The sequence below is a fragment of the Scyliorhinus torazame genome, chromosome 4 (assembly GCF_047496885.1).
Source record: "Scyliorhinus torazame isolate Kashiwa2021f chromosome 4, sScyTor2.1, whole genome shotgun sequence".
In the NCBI taxonomy this organism is placed as follows: domain Eukaryota; kingdom Metazoa; phylum Chordata; class Chondrichthyes; order Carcharhiniformes; family Scyliorhinidae; genus Scyliorhinus; species Scyliorhinus torazame.
In genome coordinates, this window is record NC_092710.1 from 39,910,176 (window position 1) to 39,928,711 (window position 18,536).

Genomic DNA, 18,536 nt, shown 5'->3' on the forward strand with positions numbered 1-18,536 from the left:
AGTGAGGGGTGTGGGGTATATCAGAGTGTTACAGTGAGGGCTGTGGGATATATCAGAGTGTTACAGTGAGGGCTGTGGGATATATCAGAGTGTTACAGTGAGGGGTGTGAGGTATATCAGAGTGTTACAGTGAGTGGTGTGGGATATATCAGAGTGTTACAGTGAGGGGTGGGGGATATATCAGAGTGTTACAGTGAGGGCTGTGGTGTATATCAGAGTGTTACAGTGAGGGGTGTGGGGTATATCAGTGTTACAGTGAGGGGTGTGGGGTATATCAGAATGTTACAGTGAGGGCTGTGGGATATATCAGAGTGTTACAGTGAGGGGTGTGAGGTATATCAGAGTGTTACAGTGAGTGGTGTGGGATATATCAGAGTGTTACAGTGAGGGGTGGGGGATATATCAGAGTGTTACAGTGAGGGCTGTGGGGTATATCAGAGTGTTACAGTGAGAGGTGTGGGGTATATCAGTGTTACAGTGAGGGGTGTGGGGTATATAAGAGTGTTACAGTGAGGGGTGTGGGGTATATCAGTGTTACAGTGAGGGGTGTGGGGTATATCAGTGTTTCAGTGAGGGGTGTGGGGTATATGAGAGTGTTACAGTGAGGGGTGTGGGGTATATCAGAGTGTTACAGTGAGGGATGTGGGGTATATCAGAGTGTTACAGTGAGGGGGGTGGGATATATCAGAGTGTTACAGTGAGTGGTGTGGGATATATCAGAGTGTTACAGCGAGGGGTGTGGGATATATCAGAGTGTTACAGTGAGAGGTGTGGGATATATCAGAGTGTTACAGTGAGGGATGTGGGGTAAAGCAGTGTTACAGTGAGGGGTGTGGGGTATATAAGTGTGTTACAGTGAGGGGTGTGGGGTATATCAGTGTTACAGTGAGGTGTGTGGGATATATCAGAGTGTTACAGTGAGGGGTGTGGGGTATATCAGAGTTTTACAGTGAGGGGTGTGGGATATATCAGAGTGTTACAGTGAGGGTAGTGGGATATATCAGAGTGTTACAGTGAGGGCTGTGGGGTATCTCAGAGTGTTACAGTGAGGGGCGTGGGGTATATCAGTGTTACAGTGAGGGGTGTGGGGTATATAGAGTGTTACAGTGAGGGGTGTGGAGTATATCACTGTTACAGTGAGGGGTGTGGGATATATCAGAGTGTTACAGTGAGGGATGTGGGGTAAAGCAGTGTTACAGTGAGGGGTGTGGGGTATATAAGTGTGTTACAGTGAGGGGTGTGGGGAATATCAGTGTTACAGTGAGGTGTGTGGGATATATCAGAGTGTTACAGTGAGGGGTGTGGGGTATATCAGAGTGTTACAGTGAGGGGTGTGGGATATATCAGAGTGTTACAGTGAGGGGTGTGGGGTATATCAGAGTGTTACAGTGAGGGGTGTGGGATATATCAGAGTGTTACAGTGAGGGGTGTGGGATATATCAGATTGTTACAGTGAGGGGCGTGGGGTATATCAGTGTTACAGTGAGGGGTGTGGGGTATATAGAGTGTTACAGTGAGGGGTGTGGATTATATCACTGTTACAGTGAGGGGTGTGGGGTATATCAGTGTTACAGTGAGGGGTGTGGGGTATATCAGAGTGTTACAGTGAGTGGTGTGGGATATATATCAGAGTGTTACAGCGAGGGGTGTGGGATATATCAGAGTGTTACAGTGAGAGGTGTGGGATATATCAGAGTGTTACAGTGAGGGGTGTGAGGTATATCAGAGTGTTACAGTGAGTGGTGTGGGATATATCAGAGTGTTACAGTGAGGGGTGTGGGGTATATCAGAGTGTTACAGTGAGGGGTGTCGGGTATATCAGAGTGTTACAGTGAGGGGTGTGGGATATATCTGTTTTACAATGAGGGGCATGGGGTAGATCAGCGTTACAGTGAGGGGTGTGGGGTATATCAGTGTTACAGTGAGGGGTGGGGGGTATATCAGTGTTACAGTGAGGGGTATGGGGTATATCAGTGTTACAGTGAGGGGTGTGGGGTATATCAGTGTTACAGTGAGGGGTGTGGGGTATATCAGTGTTAAAGTGAGAGGTGTGGGGTATATCAGTGTTACAGTCAGGGGTGTGGGGTATATCAGAGTGTTACAGTGAGGGCTGTGGGATATATCAGAGTGTTACAGTGAGGGCTGTGGGATATATCAGAGTGTTACAGTGAGGGGTGTGAGGTATATCAGAGTGTTACAGTGAGTGGTGTGGGATATATCAGAGTGTTACAGTGAGGGGTGGGGGATATATCAGAGTGTTACAGCGAGGGCTGTGGTGTATATCAGAGTGTTACAGTGAGGGGTGTGGGGTATATCAGTGTTACAGTGAGGGGTGTGGGGTATATCAGAATGTTACAGTGAGGGCTGTGGGATATATCAGAGTGTTACAGTGAGGGGTGTGAGGTATATCAGAGTGTTACAGTGAGTGGTGTGGGATATATCAGAGTGTTACAGTGAGGGGTGGGGGATATATCAGAGTGTTACAGTGAGGGCTGTGGGGTATATCAGAGTGTTACAGTGAGAGGTGTGGGGTATATCAGTGTTACAGTGAGGGGTGTGGGGTATATAAGAGTGTTACAGTGAGGGGTGTGGGGTATATCAGTGTTTCAGTGAGGGGTGTGGGGTATATGAGAGTGTTACAGTGAGGGGTGTGGGGTATATCAGAGTGTTACAGTGAGGGATGTGGGGTATATCAGAGTGTTACAGTGAGGGGGGTGGGATATATCAGAGTGTTACAGTGAGTGGTGTGGGATATATCAGAGTGTTACAGCGAGGGGTGTGGGATATATCAGAGTGTTACAGTGAGAGGTGTGGGATATATCAGAGTGTTACAGTGAGGGATGTGGGGTAAAGCAGTGTTACAGTGAGGGGTGTGGGGTATATAAGTGTGTTACAGTGAGGGGTGTGGGGTATATCAGTGTTACAGTGAGGTGTGTGGGATATATCAGAGTGTTACAGTGAGGGGTGTGGGGTATATCAGAGTTTTACAGTGAGGGGTGTGGGATATATCAGAGTGTTACAGTGAGGGTAGTGGGATATATCAGAGTGTTACAGTGAGGGCTGTGGGGTATCTCAGAGTGTTACAGTGAGGGGCGTGGGGTATATCAGTGTTACAGTGAGGGGTGTGGGGTATATAGAGTGTTACAGTGAGGGGTGTGGAGTATATCACTGTTACAGTGAGGGGTGTGGGATATATCAGAGTGTTACAGTGAGGGATGTGGGGTAAAGCAGTGTTACAGTGAGGGGTGTGGGGTATATAAGTGTGTTACAGTGAGGGGTGTGGGGAATATCAGTGTTACAGTGAGGTGTGTGGGATAAATCAGAGTGTTACAGTGAGGGGTGTGGGGTATATCAGAGTGTTACAGTGAGGGGTGTGGGATATATCAGAGTGTTACAGTGAGGGGTGTGGGGTATATCAGAGTGTTACAGTGAGGGGTGTGGGATATATCAGAGTGTTACAGTGAGGGGTGTGGGATATATCAGATTGTTACAGTGAGGGGCGTGGGGTATATCAGTGTTACAGTGAGGGGTGTGGGGTATATAGAGTGTTACAGTGAGGGGTGTGGATTATATCACTGTTACAGTGAGGGGTGTGGGGTATATCAGAGTTACAGTGAGGGGTGTGGGGTATATCAGAGTGTTACAGTGAGTGGTGTGGGATATATATCAGAGTGTTACAGCGAGGGGTGTGGGATATATCAGAGTGTTACAGTGAGAGGTGTGGGATATATCAGAGTGTTACAGTGAAGGATGTGGGGTAAAGCAGTGTTACAGTGAGGAGTGTGGGATATATCAGTGTTACAATGAGGGGTGTGGGTATATCAGTGTTACAGTGAGGGGTGTGGGGTATATCAGTGTTACAGTGAGGTGGGTGGGATATATCAGAGAGTTACCGTTAGGGGTGTGGGGTATATCAGAGTGTTACAGTGAGGGGTGTGGGATATATCTGTTTTACAATGAGGGGCATGGGGTAGATCAGCGTTACAGTGAGCGGTGTGGGGTATATCAGTGTTACAGTGAGGGGTGTGGGTTATATCAGTGTTACAGTGAGGGGTATGGGGTATATCAGTGTTACAGTGAGGGGTGTGGGTATATCAGTGTTACAGTGAGGGATGTGGGATATATCAGAGTGTTACAGTGAGGGGTGTCGGGTATATCAGAGTGTTACAGTGAGGGGTGTGGGATATATCTGTTTTACAATGAGGGGCATGGGGTAGATCAGCGTTACAGTGAGGGGTGTGGGGTATATCAGTGTTACAGTAAGGGGTGTGGGGTATATCAGTGTTACAGTGAGGGGTGTGGGGTATATCAGAGTGTTACAGTGAGGGGTGTGGGATATATCAGAGTGTTACAGTGAGGGGTGTGAGGTATATCAGAGTGTTACAGTGAGTGGTGTGGGATATATCAGAGTGTTACAGTGAGGGGTGTGAGGTATATCAGAGTGTTACAGTGAGTGGTGTGGGATATATCAGAGTGTTACAGTGAGGGGTGTGGGGTATATCAGAGTGTTACAGTGAGGGGTGTCGGGTATATCAGAGTGTTACAGTGAGGGGTGTGGGATATATCTGTTTTACAATGAGGGGCATGGGGTAGATCAGCGTTACAGTGAGGGGTGTGGGGTATAGCAGTGTTACAGTGAGGGGTGGGGGGTATATCAGTGTTACAGTGAGGGGTATGGGGTATATCAGTGTTACAGTGAGGGGTGTGGGGTATATCAGTGTTACAGTGAGGGGTGTGGGGTATATCAGTGTTAAAGTGAGAGGTGTGGGGTATATCAGTGTTACAGTGAGGGGTGTGGGGTATATCAGAGTGTTACAGTGAGGGCTGTGGGATATATCAGAGTGTTACAGTGAGGGCTGTGGGATATATCAGAGTGTTACAGTGAGGGGTGTGAGGTATATCAGAGTGTTACAGTGAGTGGTGTGGGATATATCAGAGTGTTACAGTGAGGGGTGGGGGATATATCAGAGTGTTACAGTGAGGGCTCTGGGGTATATCAGAGTGTTACAGTGAGGGGTGTGGGGTATATCAGTGTTACAGTGAGGGGTGTGGGGTATATCAGAGTGTTACAGTGAGGGCTGTGGGATATATCAGAGTGTTACAGTGAGGGGTGTGAGGTATATTAGAGTGTTACAGTGAGTGGTGTGGGATATATCAGAGTGTTACAGTGAGGGGTGGGGGATATATCAGAGTGTTACAGTGAGGGCTGTGGGGTATATCAGAGTGTTACAGTGAGGGGTGTGGGGTATATCAGTGTTACAGTGAGGGGTGTGGGGTATATCAGAGTGTTACAGTGAGGGGTGTGGGGTATATCAGTGTTACAGTGAGGGGTGTGGGGTATATCAGTGTTTCAGTGAGGGGTGTGGGGTATATGAGAGTGTTACAGTGAGGGGTGTGGGGTATATCAGAGTGTTACAGTGAGGGATGTGGGGTATATCAGAGTGTTACAGTGAGGGGGGTGGGATATATCAGAGTGTTACAGTGAGTGGTGTGGGATATATCAGAGTGTTACAGCGAGGGGTGTGGGATATATCAGAGTGTTACAGTGAGAGGTGTGGGATATATCAGAGTGTTACAGTGAGGGATGTGGGGTAAAGCAGTGTTACAGTGAGGGGTGTGGGGTATATAAGTGTGTTACAGTGAGGGGTGTGGGGTATATCAGTGTTACAGTGAGGTGTGTGGGATATATCAGAGTGTTACAGTGAGGGGTGTGGGGTATATCAGAGTGTTACAGTGAGGGGTGTGGGATATATCAGAGTGTTAAAGTGAGGGTAGTGGAATATATCAGAGTGTTACAGTGAGGGCTGTGGGGTATCTCAGAGTGTTACAGTGAGGGGCGTGGGGTATATCAGTGTTACAGTGAGGGGTGTGGGGTATATAGAGTGTTACAGTGAGGGGTGTGGAGTATATCACTGTTACAGTGAGGAGTGTGGGATATATCAGAGTGTTACAGTGAGGGATGTGGGGTAAAGCAGTGTTACAGTGAGGGGTGTGGGGTATATAAGTGTGTTACAGTGAGGGGTGTGGGGAATATCAGTGTTACAGTGAGGTGTGTGGGATATATCAGAGTGTTACAGTGAGGGGTGTGGGGTATATCAGAGTGTTACAGTGAGGGGTGTGGGATATATCAGAGTGTTACAGTGAGGGGTGTGGGATATATCAGAGTGTTACAGTGAGGGCTGTGGGGTATATCAGAGTGTTGCAGTGAGGGGCGTGGGGTATATCAGTGTTACAGTGAGGGGTGTGGGGTATATAGAATGTTACAGTGAGGGGTGTGGGGCATATCAGTGTTACAGTGAGGGGTCTGGGGTATATCAGTGTTACAGTGAGGGGTGTGGGTTTATCAGTGTTACAGTGAGGGGTGTGGGGTATATCAGTGTTACAGTGAGGAGTGTGGGGTATATCAGAGTGTTGCAGAGAGGGGTGTGGTGTATATCAGTGTTACAGTGAGGGGTGTGGGGTATAACAGAGTGTTACAGTGAGGGGTGTGGCGTATATCAGTGTTACAGTGAGGGGTGTGGGTTATATCAGAGAGTTACAGTGAGGGGTGTGGGGTTTATCAGTGTTACAGTGAGGGGTGTGGGGTATATCAGTGTTACAGTGAGGTGTGTGGGATATTTCAGAGTGTTACAGTGAGGGGTGTGGGGTATATCAGAGTGTTACAGTGAGGGGTGTGTGATATATCAGAGTGTTACAGTGAGGGGTGTGGGATATATCAGAGTGTTACAGTGAGGGCTGCGGGGTATCTCAGAGTGTTACAGTGAGGGGCGTGGGGTATATCAGTGTTACAGTGAGGGGTGTGGGTATATAGAGTGTTACAGTGAGGGGTGTGGAGTATATCACTTACAGTGACGGGTGTGGGGTATATCAGTGTTTCAGTGAGGGGTGTGTGGTATATCAGAGTGTTACAGTGAGGGGTGTGTGATATATCAGTGTTACAGTGAGGGGTGTGGGATATATCCGTGTTACAGTGAGGGTTGTGGGGTATATCAGTGTGTTACAGTGAGTGGTGTGGGATATATCAGCGTGTTACAGCGAGGGGTGTGGGATATATCAGAGTGTTACAGTGAGAGGTGTGGGATATATCAGAGTGTTACACTGAGGGATGTGGGGTAAAGCACTGTTACAGTGAGGGGTGTGGGTTTTATAATTGTGTTACAGTGAGGGGTGTGGGGTATATCAGTGTTATAGTGAGGTGTGTGGGATATATCTGAGTGTTGCAGTGAGGGGTGTGGAGTATATCAGAGTGTTACACTGAGGGGTGTGGGATATATCAGCGTGTTACAGTGAGGGGTGTGGGATATATCAGAGTGTTACAGTGAGGGCTGTGGGGTATATCAGAGTGTTACAGTGAGGGGCGTGGGGTATATCAGTGTTACAGTGAGGGGTGTGGGGTATATAGAGTGTTACAATGAGGGGTGTGGAGTATATCACTGTTACAGTGAGGGGTGTGGGGTATATCAGTGTTTCAGTGAGGGGTGTGGGGTATATCAGAGTGTTACAGTGAGGGTTGTGGGATATATCAGAGTGTTACAGTGAGGGGCGTGGGATATATCAGTGTTACAGTGAGGGGTGTGGCGTATATCAGAGTGTTACAGTGAGGGGTGTGGGATATATCAGAGTGTTACAGTGAGAGGTGTGGGATATATCGGAGTGTTACAGTGAAGGATGTGGGGTAAAGCAGTGTTACAGTGAGGGGTGTGGGGTATATAAGTGTGTTACAGTGAGGGGTGTGGGGTATATCAGTGTTACAGTGAGGTGTGTGGGATATATCAGAGTGTTACAGTGAGGGGTGTGGGATATATCTGTTTTACAGTGAAGGGCATGGGGTAGATCAGTGTTACAGTGAGGGGTATGGGGTATATCAGTGTTACAGTGAGGGGTGTGGGTATATCAGTGTTAAAGTGAGGGGTGTGGGGTATATCAGTGTTACAGTGAGGGGTGTGGGGTATATCAGAGTGTTACAGTGAGGGATGTGGGGTATATCAGTGTAACAGTGAGGGCTGTGGGATATATCAGAGTGTTACAGTGAGGGGTGTGGGATATATCAGAGTGTTACAGTGAGGGGTGTGGGGTATATCAGAGTGTTCCAGTGAGGGTTGAGGGATATATCAGAGTGTTACAGTGAGCGGTGTGGGATATATCAGAGTGTTACAGTGAGGGGTGTGGGGTATTTCAGTGTTTCCGTGAGGGGTGTGGGGTATATCAGTGTTACAGTGAGGGGTGTGGGGTATATCGGAGAGTTACAGTGAGGGGTGTGGGGGATATCAGTGTTACAGTGAGGGGTGTGGGGTATATCAGAGTGTTACAGTGAGGGGTGTGGGGTATATCAGAGTGTTACAGTGAGGGGTGTGGGGTATATCAGTGTTACAGTGAGGGGTGTGGGGTATATCAGTGTTACAGTGAGGGGTGTGGGGTATATCAGTGTTACAGTGAGGGGTGTGGGTATGTCAGAGTGTTACAGTGAGGGGCGTGGGGTATATCAGTGTTACAGTGAGGGGTGTGGGGTATATCAGAGAGTGTTACAGTGAGGGGTGTGGGGTATATCAGTGTTACAGTGAGGGGTGTGGGGTATATCAGTGTTACAGTGAGGGGTATGGGGTACATCAGTGTTACAGTGTGGGGTGTGGGGTATATCAGTGTTACAGTGAGGGGTGTGGGGTATATCAGAGAATGTTACAGTGAGGGGTGTGGGGTATATCAGTGTGTTACAGTGAGGGGTGTGGGGTATATCAGAGTGTTACAGTGAGGGGTGTGGGGTATATCAGTGTTACAGTGAGGGGTGTGGGGTATATCAGTGTGTTACAGTGAGGGCAGTGGGGTATATCAAAGTGTTACATTGAGGGGTGTGGGGTATATCAGATTGTTACAGTGAGGGGTGTGGGGTATATCAGTGTGACAGTGAGGGGTGTGGGGTATTTTAGTGTTACAGTGAGGGGTGTGGGGTATATCAGTGTTACAGTGAGGGGTATGGGGTATATCAGTGTTACAGTGAGGGGTGTGGGGTATTTCAGTGTTACAGTGAGGGGTGTGGGGTATATCAGTGTTACAGTGAGTGGTGTGAGGTATAGCAGAGTGTTACAGTGAGGGGTGTGGGGTATAGCAGTGTTACAGTGAGGGGCATGGGGTATATCAGAGTGTTACAGTGAGGGGTGTGGGGTATATCAGTGTTACAGTGAGGGGTGTGGTGTATATCAGAGTGTTACAGTGAGGGGTGTGGGGTATATCAGAGTGTTACAGTGAGGGGTGTGGGGTATATCAGTGTTACAGTGAGGGGTGTGGGGGTATATCAGTGTTACAGTGAGGGGTGTGGGGTATATCAGAGTGTTACAGTGAGGGGTGTGGGGTATATCAGAGTGTTACAGTGAGGGGTGTGGGGTATATCAGTGTTACAGTGAGGGGTGTGGGGAATATCAGAGAGTTAAAATGAGGGGTGTGGGGGATATCAGTGTTACAGTGAGGGATTTGGGGTATATCAGAGTGTTACAGTGAGGGGTGTGGGGTATATCAGAGTGTTACAGTGAGGGGTGTGGGATAGATCAGTGTTACAGTGAGGGGTGTGGGGTATATCAGTGTTACAGTGAGGGGTGTGGGGTATGTCAGAGTGTTACAGTGAGGGGTGTGGGGTATATCAGTGTTACAGTGAGTGGTGTGGGGTATACCAGTTTTACAGTGAGGGGTGTGGGGGATATCAGTGTTACAGTGAGGGGTGTGGGGTATATCAGTGTTACAGTGAGGGGTATGGGGTATATCAGTTACAGTGAGGGGTGTGGGGTATATCAGTGTTACAGTGAAGGGTGTGGGGTATATCAGAATGTTACAGTGAAGGGTGTGGGGTATATCAGAGTGTTACAGTGAGGGGCGTGGGGTAAATAAGAGTATTACAGTGAGGGGTGTGGGTATATCAGTGTTACAGTGAGGGGTGTGGGTTGTATCAGAGTGTTACAGTGAGGGGTGTGGGGTATATCAGTGTTACAGTGAGGGGTGTGGGGTATATCAGTGTTACAGTGAGGGGTGTGGGGTTTATCAGTGTTACAGTGAGGGGTGTGGGATAGATCAGTGTTCCAGTGAGGGGCATGGGGTATGTCAGAGTGTTACAGTGAGGGGTGTGGGGTATATCAGTTACAGTGAGGGGTGTGGGGTATATCAGTGTTACAGTGAGGGGTGTGCGGCATATCAGTGTTACAGTGAGGGGTGTGGGGTATATCAGTGTTGCCGTGAGGGGCATGGGGTATATCTATGTTACAGTGAGGGGTGTGGGGTATATTAGTGTTACAGTGAGGGGTGTGGGGTATATCAGTGTTACAGTGAGGGGTGTGGGGTATATCAGAGTGTTACAGTGAGGGGTATGGGGTATATCAGTATTACAGTCAGGGGTGTGTGGTATATCAGAATGTTACTGTGAGACGTGTGGGATATATCAGAGTGTAACAGTGAGGGGTGTGGGGTATATCAGTGTTATAGTGAGGGGTGTGGGGTATATCAGTTTTACAGTGAGGGGTGTGGGGTATATCAGTTACAGTGAGGGGTGTGGGGTGTATCAGTGTTACAGTGAGGGGTGTGGGGTATATCAGTGTTATAGTGAGGGGTGTGGGGTATATCAGTGTTCCAGTGAGGGGCATGGGGTATATCAGTGTTACAGTGAGGGGTATGGGGTATATCAGTGTTACAGTGAGGGGTGTGGGGTATATCAGTGTTACAGTGAGGGGTGTGGGGTATATCAGTGTTACAGTGAGGGGTGTGGGGTATACCAGTGTTACAGTGAGGGGTGTGGGTTATATCAGTGTTACAGTGAGGGGTGTGCGGTAGATCAGAGTTATAGTGAGGGGTGTGGGGTATATCAGAGTGTTACAGTGAGGGGTGTGGGGTATATCAGTGTTACAGTGAGGGGTGTGGGGTATATCAGTGTTACAGTGAGAGGTGTGGGGTATATCAGTGTTACAGTGAGGGGTGTGCGGTAGATCAGAGTTATAGTGAGCGGTGTGGGGTATATCAGTGTTACAGTGAGAGGTGTGGGGTATATCAGTGTTACAGTGAGGGGTATGGGGTATATCAGCGTTACAGTGAGGGGTGTGGGGTATATCAGTGTAACAGTGAGGGGTGTGGGGTATATCAGTGTTACAGTGAGGGGTGTGGGGTATATCAGTGTGTTACAGTGAGGGGTGTGGGGTACATCAGAGTGTTACAGTGAGGGGTGTGGGGTATATCAGTGTTACAGTGAGGGGTGTGTGGTATATCAGTGTTACAGTGAGGGGTGTGGGGTATATCAGTGTTACAGTGAGGGGTGTGGGGTATATCAGTGTTACAGTGAGGGGTGTGGGGTATATCAGTGTTACAGTGAGGGGGTGGGGTATATCAGTGTTACAGTGAGGGGTGTGGGGTATATCAGTGTTACAGTGAGGGGTGTGGGGTATATCAGTGTTACAGTGAGGGGTGTGGGGTACATCAGTGTTACAGTGAGGGGTGTGGGGTATATCAGTGTTACAGTGAGGGGTGTGGGATATATCAGTGTTACAGTGAGGGGGGTGGGGTATATCAGTGTTTCAGTGAGGGCTGTGGGGTATATCAGTGTTACAGTGAGGGGTGTGGGGTATATCAGTGTTACAGTGAGGGGTGTGGGGTATATCAGTGTTACAGTGAGGGGTGTGGGGTATATCAGTGTTACAGTGAGGGGTATATCAGTGTTACAGTGTGGGGTATATCAGAGTGTTACAGTGAGGGGTGTGGAATATATCAGTGTTACAGTGAGGGGTGTGGGGTAAATAAGAGTGTTACAGTGAGGGGTGTGGGTATATCAGTGTTACAGTGAGCGGTGTGGGGTGTATCAGAGTGTTACAGTGAGGGGTGTGGGGTATATCAGTGTTACAGTGAGGGGTGTGGGGTATGTCAGTGTTTCGTGAGGGGTGTGGGGTATATCAGTGTTACAGTGAGGGGTGTGGGCTATATCAGAGAGTTACAGTGAGGGGTGTGTGGAATATCAGTGTTACAGTGAGGGGTGTGGGGTATATCAGAGTGTTACAGTGAGGGGTGTGGGGTATATCAGAGTGTTGCAGTGAGGGGTGTGGGATAGATCAGTGTTACAGTGAGGGGCATGGGGTATGTCAGAGTGTTACAGTGAGGGGTGTGGGGTATATCAGTTACAGTGAAAGGTGTGGGGTATATCAGTGTTACAGTGAGGGGTGTGGGGTATATCAGTGTTTCAGTGAGGGGTGTGGGGTATATCAGTGTTGCAGTGAGGAGCATGGGGTATATCAATGTTACAGTGAGGGGTGTGGGGTATATTAGTGTGACAGTGAGGGGCGTGGGGTATATCAGTGTTACAGTGAGGGGTGTGGGGTATATCAGAGTGTTACAGTGAGGGGTGTGGGGTATATCAGTATTACAGTGAGGGGTGTGTGGTATATCAGAATGTTACTGTGAGAGGTGTGGATATATCAGAGTGTAACAGTGAGGGGTGTGGGGTATATCAGTGTTATAGTGAGGGGTGTGGGGTATATCAGTGTTACAGTGAGGGGTGTGGGGTATATCAGTTACAGTGAGGGGTTTGGGGTATATCAGTGTTATAGGCGAGGGGTGTGGGGTATATCAGTGTTACAGTGAGGGGCATGGGGTATATCAGTGTTACAGTGAGGAGTATGGGGTATATCAGTGTTACAGTGAGGGGTGTGGGGTATATCAGTGTTACAGTGAGGGGTGTGGGGTATATCAGTGTTACAGTGAGGGGTGTGGGGTATATCAGTGTTACAGTGAGGGGTGTGGGGTATATCAGTGTTACAGTGAGGGTTGTGCGGTAGATCAGTGTTACAGTGAGGGGTGTGCGGTAGATCAGAGTTACAGTGAGGGGTGTGGGGTATATCAGTGTTACAGTGAGAGGTGTGGGGTATATCAGTGTTACAGTGAGGGGTATGGGGTATATCAGCGTTACAGTGAGGGGTGTGGGGTATATCAGTGTTACATTGAGGGGTGTGGGGTATATCAGTGTTAAAGTGAGGGGTGTGCGGTAGGTCAGTGTTACAGTGAGGGGTGTGGGGTATATCAGTGTTACAGTGAGGGGTGTGGGGTATATCAGTGTTACAGTGAGGGGTGTGGGGTATATCAGTGTTACAGTGAGGGGTGTGGGGTATATCAGTGTTACAGTGAGGGGGGTGGGGTATATCAGTGTTACAGTGAGGGGTGTGGGGTATATCAGTGTTACAGTGAGGGGTGTGGGGTATATCAGTGTTACAGTGAGGGGTGTGGGGTACATCAGTGTTACAGTGAGAGGTGTGGGGTATATCAGTGTTACAGTGAGGGGTGTGGGATATATCAGTGTTACAGTGAGGGGGGTGGGGTATATCAGTGATACAGTGAGGGGTGTGGGGTATATCAGTGTTACAGTGAGGGGTGTGGGGTATATCAGTGTTACAGTGAGGGGTGTGGGGTATATCAGTGTTACAGTGAGGGGTGTGGGGTATATCAGTGTTACAGTGAGGGGTGTGGGGTATATCAGAGTGTTACAGTGAGGGGTGTGGAATATATCAGTGTTACAGTGAGGGGTGTGGGGTATATCAGAGTGTTACAGTGAGGGGTGTAGGGTATATTAGTGTTACAATGGGGGGTGTGGGGTATAGCAGAGAGTTACAGTGAGGGTTGTGGGGTATATCAGTGTTACAGTGAGGGGTGTAGGGTATATCAGTGTTACAGTGAGGGGTGTGGGGTATATCAGAGAGTTACAGTGAGGGGTGTGGGGTATATCAGTGTTACAGTGAGGAGTGTGGGGTGTATCAGTGTTATAGTGAGGGGTGTGGGGTATAACAGTGTTACAGTGAGGGATGTGGGGTATATCAGTGTTACAGTGAGGTGTGTGGCGTGATTCAGTGTTACAGTGAGGGGTGTGGGGTATATCAGTGTTACAGTGAGGGGTGTGGGGTGTATCAGTGTTACAGTGAGTGGTGTGGGGTATATCAGTGTTACAGTAAGGGGTATGGGGTATATCAGTGTTACAGTGAGGGGTGTGGGGTATATCAGTGTTACAGTGAGGGGTGTGGGGTATATCAGTGTTACAGTGAGGGGTGTGGAGTATATCAGAGTGTTACAGTGAGGGGTGTGGGGTATATCAGTGTTACAGTGAGGGGTGTGGGGTATATCAGTGTTACAGTGAGGGGTGTGGGGTATATCTGTGTTACAGTGAGGGGTGTGGGGTATATCAGAGTGTTACAGTGAGGGGTGTGGGGTATATCAGTGTTCCAGTGAGGGGTGTGGAGTATATCAGTGTTACAGTGAGGGGTGTGGGGTATATCTGTGTTACAGTGAGGGGTGTGGGGTATATAAGTGTTACAGTGAGGGGTGTGGGGTATATCTGTGTTACAGTGAGGGGTGTGGGGTATATCAGAGTGTTACAGTGAGGGGTGTGGGGTATATCAGTGTTCCAGTGAGGGGTGTGGGGTATATCAGTGCTCCAGTGAGGGGCGTGGGGTATATCAGAGTGTTACAGTGAGGGGTGTGGGGTATATCTGTGTTACAGTGAGGGGTGTGGGGTATATCAGAGTGTTACAGTGAGGGGTGTGGGGTATATCAGTGTTCCAGTGAGGGGTGTGGGGTATATCAGAGTGTTACTGTGAGGGGTGTGGGGTATATCAGAGCGTTACAGTGAGGGGTGTGGGGTATATCAGTGTTACAGTGAGGGGTGTGGGGTATATCAGTGTTACAGTGAGGGGTGTGTGGGATATCAGTGTTACAGTGAGGGGTGTGGGGTATATCAGAGTGTTACAGTGAGGGGTGTGGGGTATATCAGTGTTCCAGTGAGGGGTGTGGGGTATATCAGAGTGTTACTGTGAGGGGTGTGGGGTATATCAGAGCGTTACAGTGAGGGGTGTGGGGTATATCAGTGTTACAGTGAGGGGTGTGGGGTATATCAGTGTTACAGTGAGGGGTGTGTGGGATATCAGTGTTACAGTGAGGGGCGTGGGGTATATCACACTTACAGTGAGGGGTGTGTGGGATATCAGTGTTACAGTGAGGGGTGTGGGGTATATCAGAGTGTTACAGTGAGGGGTGTGGGGTATATCAGAGAGTTACAGTGAGGGGTGTGGGGTGTATCAGTGTTACAGTGAGGGGTGTGTGGGATATCAGTGTTACAGTGAGGGGTGTGGGGTATATCAGAGTGTTACAGTGAGGGGCGTGGGGTATATCAGTGTTACAGTGAGGGGCGTGGGGTATATCAGTGTTACAGTGAGGGGTGTGGGGTATATCAGTGTTCCAGTGAGGGGTGTGGGGTATATCAGAGTGTTACTGTGAGGGGTGTGGGGTATATCAGAGCGTTACAGTGAGGGGTGTGGGGTATATCAGTGTTACAGTGAGGGGTGTGTGGGATATCAGTGTTACAGTGAGGGGTGTGGGGTATATCAGAGTGTTACAGTGAGGGGTGTGGGGTATATGAGAGTGTTACAGTGAGGGGTGTGGGTTATATCAGTGTTACAGTCAGGGGTGTGGGTTATATCAGTGTTACAGTGAGGGGTGTGGGGTATATCAGTGTTACAGTGAGGGGTGTGGGGTATATCAGAGAGTTACAGTGAGGGGTGTGGGGTATATCAGAGTGTTACAGTGAGGGGTGTGGGGTATATCAGTGTTACAGTGAGGGGTGTGGGGTTTATCAGTGTTACAGTGAGGGGTGTGGGGTATATCAGAGAGTTACAGTGAGGGGTGTGGGGTGTATCAGTGTTACAGTGAGGGGTGTGGGGTATATCAGTGTGTTTCAGTGAGGGGAGTGGGGTATATCAGAGTGTTACAGTGAGGGGTGTGGGGTGTATCAGTGTTCCAGTGAGGGGTGTGAGGTATATCAGAGTGTTACAGTGAGGGGTGTGGGGTATATCAGAGTGTTACAGTGAGGGGTGTGGGGTATATCAGTGTTACAGTGAGGGGTGTGGGGTATATCAGTGTTACAGTGAGGGGTGTGGGGTATATCAGAGTGTTACAGTGAGGGGTGTGGGGTATATCAGTGTTACAGTGAGGGGTGTGGGGTATATCAGTGTTACAGTGAGGGGTGTGGGGTATATCAGAGAGTTACAGTGAGGGGTGTGGGGTGTATCAGTGTTACAGTGAGGGGTGTGGGGTGTATCAGTGTTACAGTGAGGGGTGTGGGGTATATCAGAGTGTTACAGTGAGGGGTGTGGGGTGTATCAGTGTTACAGTGAGGGGTGTGGTGTATATCAGAGTGTTACAGTGAGGGGTGTGGGGTATATCAGTGTTACAGTGAGGGGTGTGGGGTATATCACTGTTACAGTGAGGGGTGTGGGGTATATCAGTGTTACAGTGAGGGGAGTGGGGTATATCAGAGTGTTACAGTGAGGGGTGTGGGGTATATCAGAGTGTTACAGTGAGGGGTGTGGGGTGTATCAGTGTTACAGTGAGGGGTGTGGTGTATATCAGAGTGTTACAGTGAGGGGTGTGGGGTATATCAGTGTTACAGTGAGGGGTGTGGGGTATATCACTGTTACAGTGAGGGGTGTGGGGTATATCAGTGTTACAGTGAGGGGTGTGGGTTTATCAGAGTGTTACAGTGAGGGGTGTGGGGTGTATCAGTGTTACAGTGAGGGGTGTGGGGTGTATCAGTGTTACAGTGAGGGGTGTGGGGTATATCAGAGTGTTACAGTGAGGGGTGTGGGGTGTATCAGTGTTACAGTGAGGGGTGTGGGGTGTATCAGTGTTACAGTGAGGGGTGTGGGGTATATCAGAGTGTTACAGTGAGGGGTGTGGGGTGTATCAGTGTTACAGTGAGGGGTGTGGGGTATATCAGTGTTACAGTGAGGGGTGTGGGTTTATCAGAGAGTTACAGTGAGGGGTGTGGGGTGTATCAGTGTTACAGTGAGGGGAGTGGGGTATATCAGAGTGTTACAGTGAGGGGTGTGGGGTGTATCAGTGTTACAGTGAGGGGTGTGGGGTGTATCAGTGTTACAGTGAGGGGTGTGGGTTTATCAGAGAGTTACAGTGAGGGGTGTGGGGTGTATCAGTGTTACAGTGAGGGGAGTGGGGTATATCAGAGTGTTACAGTGAGGGGTGTGGGGTATATCAGTGTTACAGTGAGGGGTGTGGGTTTATCAGTGTTACAGTGAGGGGTGTGGGGTGTATCAGTGTTACAGTGAGGGGTGTGGGGTGTATCAGTGTTACAGTGAGGGGTGTGGGGTATATCAGAGAGTTACAGTGAGGGGAGTGGGGTGTATCAGTGTTACAGTGAGGGGTGTGGGGTATATCAGAGAGTTACAGTGAGGGGAGTGGGGTGTATCAGTGTTACAGTGAGGGGTGTGGGGTATATCAGAGAGTTACAGTGAGGGGTGTGGGGTATATCAGAGAGTTACAGTGAGGGGTGTGGGGTATATCAGCGTTTCAGTGAGGGGTGTGGGGTGTATCAGAGTGTTACAGTGAGGGGTGTGGGGTATATCAGAGTGTTACAGTGAGGGGTGTGGGGTATATCAGTGTTACAGTGAGGGGTGTGGGGTATATCAGTGTTTCAGTGAGGGGTGTGGGGTATATCAGAGAGTTACAGTGAGGGGAGTGGGGTGTATCAGTGTTACAGTGAGGGGTGTGGGGTATATCAGTGTTACAGTGAGGGGTGTGGGGTATATCAGTGTTACAGTGAGGGGTGTGGGGTATATCAGTGTTACAGTGAGGGGTGTGGGGTATATCAGAGAGTTACAGTGAGGGGAGTGGGGTGTATCAGTGTTACAGTTGTGGATCAGTGTAGAATGTAAACGGGACGTTGGTACATTCTGAGTTGGGTGCTATTTGCAGGTCTACAGCTGCACACGTACCTGGATTCCAGGGGGAATGTTATAGATTATACGAATGGTCTTGGTGAGGGGAAATCCAGGAAGTGAGTGAGGAATGGTGTGATATTCCATTTTCCCTGGTGGCTGAGTCCCAGTCTTCACTCCATATATTGTCTTACAGGAGGGACACTGCATGCTGCCATCCTGAAATGAGAAAGAATTAACACTGGGCTCTGGCTGAAGCTCGAACTAACCCCGTGTTGTACCTGTCCTGGGAGTGTTGGATGGGGACAGTGTGGAGGGAGCTTTACTCTGTATCTAACCCCGTGCTGTACCTGTCCTGGGAGTGTTTGCTGGGGACAGTGTAGAGGGAGCTTTACTCTGTATCTAACCCCGTGCTGTACCTGTCCTGGGAGTGTTGGATGGGGACAGTGTGGAGGGAGCTTTACTCTGTATCTAACACAGTGCTGTACCTGTCCTGGGAGTGTTTGATGGGGACAGTGTAGAGGGAGCTTTACACTGTATCTAACCCCGTGCTGTCCCTGTCCTGCGAGTGTTGGATGGGGACAGTGTAGAGGGAGCTTTACTCTGTATCTAACACAGTGCTGTACCTGTCCTGGGAGTGTTTGATGGGGACAGTGTAGAGGGAGTTTTACTCTGTATCTAACCCCGTGCTGTACCTGTCCTGCGTGTGTTTGATGGGGGCAGTTTAGAGGGAGCTTTACTCTGTACCGAACCCCGTGCTGGACCTGTCCTGGGAATGTTTGATGGGGACAGTGTAGAGGGAGCTTT

General features: G+C 49.1%; 1 protein-coding gene across 1 annotated transcript in view; it reads right to left on the minus strand.

Annotated features, from left to right (window-relative positions):
- The window catches only part of LOC140410199 (E3 ubiquitin-protein ligase DTX4-like), a 187,375-nt gene that overhangs the window by 52,921 nt on the left and 115,918 nt on the right, over window positions 1-18,536 (minus strand). Inside the window, exon 4 of the mRNA XM_072498169.1 lies at window positions 17,787-17,948. Within this exon, the coding sequence (XP_072354270.1) occupies window positions 17,787-17,948 (162 nt within the window). The remainder of the gene's footprint in view (window positions 1-17,786; window positions 17,949-18,536) is intronic.